The 6,257-nt window shown below is 39.5% G+C and overlaps 1 protein-coding gene across 12 annotated transcripts in view; it reads left to right on the forward strand.

Annotated features, from left to right (window-relative positions):
• The window catches only part of Erich3 (glutamate rich 3), a 117,563-nt gene that overhangs the window by 73,874 nt on the left and 37,432 nt on the right, over nt 1–6,257 (forward strand). For all 12 annotated transcript variants that reach the window (XM_031375941.1, XM_031375937.1, XM_031375938.1 and 9 more), the window contains one exon: nt 3,415–3,648. In XM_031375941.1, the coding sequence (XP_031231801.1) occupies nt 3,415–3,648 (234 nt within the window). The remainder of the gene's footprint in view (nt 1–3,414; nt 3,649–6,257) is intronic.

Raw genomic sequence — 6,257 nt, forward strand, 5'->3', positions numbered from 1 at the left:
ATTCTATTCCATTGATCTACCTGCCTGTCACTCTACCAATACCATGCAGTTTTTATCACAATTGCTCTAGTACAGCTTAAGATCCGGGATGGTGATTCTCCCAGAAGTTCCTTTATTGTTGAGAATAGTTTTTGCTATCCTGTTTTTTGTTTGTTTGTTTGTTTGTTTTTGTTACTCCAGATGGATTTGCAAATTGCTCTTTATAAATTGAGTGGGAATTTTGATGGAGATTGCACTGAATCTATAGATTGCTTTTGGCAAGATAGCCATTTTTACTATATTAATCCTGCCAATCCACAAGCATGGGAGATCTTTCCATCTTCTGAGATCTTCTTCAATTTCTTTCATCAGAGACTTGAAGTTTTTGTCAAACAGGTCTTTTACTTGCTTAGTTAGAGCCACACCAAGGTATTTTATATTATTTGTGACTATTGTGAAGGGTGTTGTTTCCCTAATTTCTTTCTCAGCCTGTTTATCCTTTGTGTAGAGGAAGGCCACTGATTTGCTTGAGTTAATTTTATATCCAGCTACTATGCTGAAGTTGTTTATCAGGTTTAGGAGCTCTCTGGTGGAATTTTTGGGGTCACTTAAGTATACTATCATATCATCAGCAAAGAGTGATAATTTGACTTCTTCCTTTCCAATTTGTATCCCTTTGATCTCCTTTTGTTGTCTAATTGCTCTGGCTAGGACATCAAGTACAATATTGAATAGGTAGGGAGAGAGTGGGCAGCCTTGTCTGGTCCCTGATTTTAGTGAGATTGCTTCAAGTTTCTCTCCATTTAATTTGATGTTGGCTACTAGTTTGCTGTATATTGCTTTTACTTTGTTTAAGTATGGGCCTTGAATTCCTGATCTTTCCAAAACTTTTATCATGAAGGGATGTTGGATTTTGTCAAATGCTTTCTCAGCATCTAATGAGATGACCATGTGGATTTTTTCTTTGAGTTTGTTTATATAGTGAATTGCATTGCTGGATTTCTGTATATTGAACCATCCCTGAATCCCTAGGATGAAGCTTACTTGATCATGATGGATAATCGTTTTGTTGTATTCTTGGATTCAGTTTGCTAGAATTTTATTGAGTATTTTTGCATCGATATTCATAAGGGAAATTGGTCTCCTGTACACAGTTTTAAATATACATACATTGGCATGCCAAAATGTCATTCATATATTAATCACAGAAGATTAATAATAACTCTTACAATAGAATAATTATGAGAACACTTGATGAGGGGTAGAGCTGAGGTTTAGCTCAGTCATACAAAGTCTACTTAGCATTCCGAAGACCTGAGTTTAGCCTCCAGAGGATGGATGGATTCTCTAGTAATAGATATATTTTTAATTACAGTTTAAGTTCTATGAATTTCCATGTATTATTTTATGACTGCATTTGAGCATGGGAGAGTGAAAGCACACAGAGTTAAACCAAGGATAAAGTAGGAGCTACTCTTGGTACCATTTTGCATACTTAATGATGAATCCTAACTAAAAGCCCACAGTGTGAGCCCTCACATGTCAGAAGTAACTGGGTCTCCAGATTAACTTCCAGTAGACTGCTGCAGACAGTGAGTGCACCGCTCACCTGCAGCACATTTCCCCAACGAAGATGGAGATTCCTTGGTGGCTGAAGTTATATTAGCATCATGTCTTTTCTTGAAGCTTTATACTCTTTTACATAGAAATTTCTGAGTTAAAGCTTATTAGTGAACAGTTATGAAGTTTCTGTAGGGGTTAGAGAGATGGCCCAGCTGTTAAGAGTGTTGGCTGCTCTTCCAGGTTCAGCTCTCAGCACCCACACTGGTGGCTCACAACAACTTAAGTCCAAATGCAGAGGATTTAATGCTCTCTATGGCTTCTGCAAACACCTGCACATCACACACACACACGACACACACATTATACATGTGTGTGACACATGCAACATGACACATATATGTGATACACACAACATGATACACACATGTGACACATACAACATGACACGTACATGTGACACACCCATAACATGACACACACATCATGACACACATATGTGATACACCCACAACATGACACACACACAACATGATACACATGTGACACATACATGACACACACGTGACACAAACACATGACACACACACATAAAAATAAAATCCTATAGAGAGAAATTGCCCTGTAACTTGCCTAGCAGTGTTTGAATATGAACCACCTTACTGTCTTACCACTTACTCTGTGTGTTGAAATGTAAGCTAAATCCTGCACCCTGCCATTTCTTCTATGATTTTGTTTCCTGACATATTCCTTAAGTGTGCAGATCTCATGTTAGCCATCTTGGTGTGTCCACTTTATTCTTATTTTTACCTTACTCTTATTTTCACAAAGGAGACATTTTCTGTGCATAGGATACTCGTTCCTTTGAGTGCAGAGGATGGGCAGTTCCCAAGTCTCAAGTTCTCAGGAGACCCTACCACAGAAGAGCTGAAGTGTCTAGTAACTAAAACACACAAAAATTGGGAACCCTTTATTTCCTTCTATCTTTTAGCTTGAGAATAGTTGTTTACTTGCTTAATTGGTTCTGCATGAGAGCCTGTTGCTGTCTGTCTTCAGTCTGCTGTCACTTTGAGATTTTAAGTTTGGGTGGTGAATTAAGAGGAAACAATTAAATATGAAAGGTGAAAAATTATAACCACGAGAGACAGCTGGAGTTTATACGATGTGACAATTTGCTTTCCCTGGTACAAATTTGCTCTGTCCCTGTAGGGAATGAAGTAAATTTGAGTCTGTGACAGCGATGTTCTATTTCACAGTTTTTATTCTTGAGTTGTAATTATTCTGTGCATTGTAGGAATGAACACTTTACATGGTTTCCGGTCTGGCTTAGCTCTAAAATCATCTTTAGAGCTTTGTTCATTGTCCATTCAGCTTTCAACATGCTATTCACAGGCTATCTCTCAGGTCCTTTGGATGCGATTAATTGAATTTTTCCACTTCACTATTAATTAGAGTGATATCCAAATATTTTGAACAATCTTCATATGAAATATGACCTCACTGGGTCTCCATATTAACTTCCATTATTGTAATCCTGTTTTTCTCATTTTTAATTTACTTCTAATTTATTCTCTCACATAAAGCTTCCCCTTTTCCATTTGGTCACCATGGGTAATAGTGTCCATTTGTAAATGAGCCTTTATTAGCTTCCAGCCTTGTCATTTTGAGCTTCATTTCTTTTTGTGCTGTTGTATGTAGCTGGTTGCAGTCTTTGACCATCGACTATTAGTCATTCCTGATTCATAATTGTGTGAAAAAGCAGCAGAGAAAGACCCAGGAACCAGAGGACAATGGAGCCAGAGTTCCCATTAGAGTGAAGTAGTTGAAGCTCCCAGGCTTCTGTTTTCATTGTTACAGTGGAGTTTCTTCTTTCAGACTATGAAGAAGATTTTGAGGTAGATGAGGATAAACAAGATGAGAAGGTGGATGAAGAGGAGGACCGGGCTGATGACCAGATGAGTGGAGGATCCAAGACACCTAGCGAAGGTGAAGAAGATAACCAAAACCCCGAAAAGGAGAGTGAAGCCTCTTCAGAGAAGGCCATAGATGCCTATGACAGTGAGAACGAGGATACTGTGTGCTCAGACAGTGAAGAGGATGACAGACAAGGCAGGTGGCAGTGTGGCACACTGTGATGGGAACTCTCCTTTCCTTAATAAGACAGAGATGTGTGGCTATCTAACCCAAGAGTCCCAGCTAGCCACCCTCAGTGCATTTCTGAATTGCAGAGGTGTTTTTTTTTCTTTTTTTTAAAATTAGATATTTTCTTTATTTACATTTCAAATGATATGTCCTCTCACGGTTTCCCCTCTGAGAACAAACAAACAAACAGACAAAAACACCCTGTTCCCTCTGCCCCCCGCACCCCGCTCCACTCACCAACCCACTGTCTCCTGAATCCTGGCCCTGGCATTCCTGTACACTGGGGCATCAAGCCTTCTCAGGACCAAGGGCCTCTCCTCCCATTGATGGCTGACTAGGCCATCCTCTGCCACATATGCAGCTGGAGCCACGAGTCCCACTATGTGCACTCTTTGGTTGGTGGTTTAGTCCCTGGGAGCTATGAAGGTACTAGTTAGTTTATATTGTTGTTCGTCCTCAGAGGCTGCAATCCCTTCAGCTCCTTGTCTCCTGAGAGGCTCTGCCAGTGCCTGACTAATACAGAAGTAGAAGCTCATAGCCATCCATTGGACTGAGCACAGGGTCCCCAGTGAAGGAGCTAGAGAAGGGACCCAAGGAGCAGAGATGTTTCTTAGTCAGCTTGTTTTTCTTAGTTTGGGGTATTTTGGCAAGATTAGGCTTGTGCTGACTTGGGTTCTGTCTAGTTAAAAAGTTACTACATCCCTTTATATCAAAATATTTCAGTACACACACACACTAACACACACACATACACACACACTAACACACACATACACACACACACTAACACACACACATACACACACACACACTAACACACACACTAACATACACACACATACACACACACTAATACACACATACACATACACACTAACACACACACATACACACACACATATATACACATACACACTAACACACACACATACACACACACTAACACACACACATACACACACACACTAACACACACACATACACACACATACACACACACATACACACACAGACACACATATACACACACACTAACACACACATACACACACTAACACACACACATACACACACACTAACACACACATACACACACACTAACACACACTAACACACACATACACACACACTAACACACACATACACACACACACTAACACACACACTAACACACACACACTAACACGCACACTAACACACACATACACACACTAACACACACACATACACACACACACTAACACACACACACTAACACACACACACATACACACACACTAACACACATATACACACACACACTAACACACAAACATACACACACACACACCCATACATGCCTCCACACAAAGTAGCTCCTGTGAAAGGCTTGGGTGGTATTCCAGAAAAATAGTGAGGCAGGTTAACCTTTGGGGAAAAGATTTATTGGAAGAGTCACTAATGCCACAGAGACACAATCCTAAGGGCGACAGGGGTTCCCTCACCGTTTCCAGGGGTGCTGTGTAATATGATCGATGGGTAACACATGATACCTTATTGCAGCCAGACTGACTCTAATTTCTGGCTCAGGCAGTGCTCCCACTGCCTGAAGGACAACTGTTCAGCCCATTAGTGTGTCCACTATACTGCACGTGCTGCCTGTGCTCCTGAATGCACCGGGTATCCTCAAATCCCCTTGGGACACTGAGGCTGACAGAGAGAAGCTCGCAGGCAGGCTGCATCTGTAGGGTGCCTGTCATTTCCCTGTGACAGTAGGAATGGCAGGGTCAGCTCTGAGGGTAGAGACAGAGGCTGCTGAGCATGAGGCTGGCCTGAGGAGCACCTAAGCCAAGCTCAGCAGCTTCTGTTTACTAAGAGGGTTCTAATAGCTTTGGGCTACTTATCTCCTTTCATTTCTTTCTAAGTCTGCCATGAACAGAGGTTGTAGACCTGCTAAGTTTGTAGAAGGGTCTGTGACTTCCTTAAAATCTTTTAGCTTAAAACAACTGTAAGTGTTCAAAGGAAAAATAAAGGCCATTTTAGGTAGGAAAAGGCCTTTTTAAAAAATTATAGTTTGCTTGTTTGTCTATTTTGTTGGATACATGTATTTGGTTTATGATTGGTAGTTTTAGACTGAAGATTTCTCTTGGCACTTCTTGGCTTTTATCAATAATAATAACTGATTCTTCACATGTTTAAGTCTGCATGGCTTTGAAATTTGTAACTTTGGAATTAGGTCACATTTTGGTGACTTTGAGTTGACAACTTTTTAAAATATTTATTTTTTTAATTCCAAGTTATTTTCTATATAAAATTATCAAGTCTTGAATTTGGGAATTATTTAGATAGTCTGAAAGTAATCAATTTGATTCTGGGTAAATATTTAGTTAATAATTCCACTTTCTTCAAACTACAATTTAAGAAAACTTGATCAATATTTAATGTACATATATTTAAAGCAAAACCAGCAGATTTATGTAGGATAAAAGAGAAAATGGTTTTGTTTCAAAGCCAAAATGGGTCAATGAATATGACAACAGCATATTTATTTATTTATTTATTTATTTTTGTGTTTTCTTTTTTTTTTTTTTTTTTTT

Source organism: Mastomys coucha, unplaced genomic scaffold (genome assembly GCF_008632895.1).
Source record: "Mastomys coucha isolate ucsf_1 unplaced genomic scaffold, UCSF_Mcou_1 pScaffold16, whole genome shotgun sequence".
NCBI lineage: Eukaryota > Metazoa > Chordata > Mammalia > Rodentia > Muridae > Mastomys > Mastomys coucha.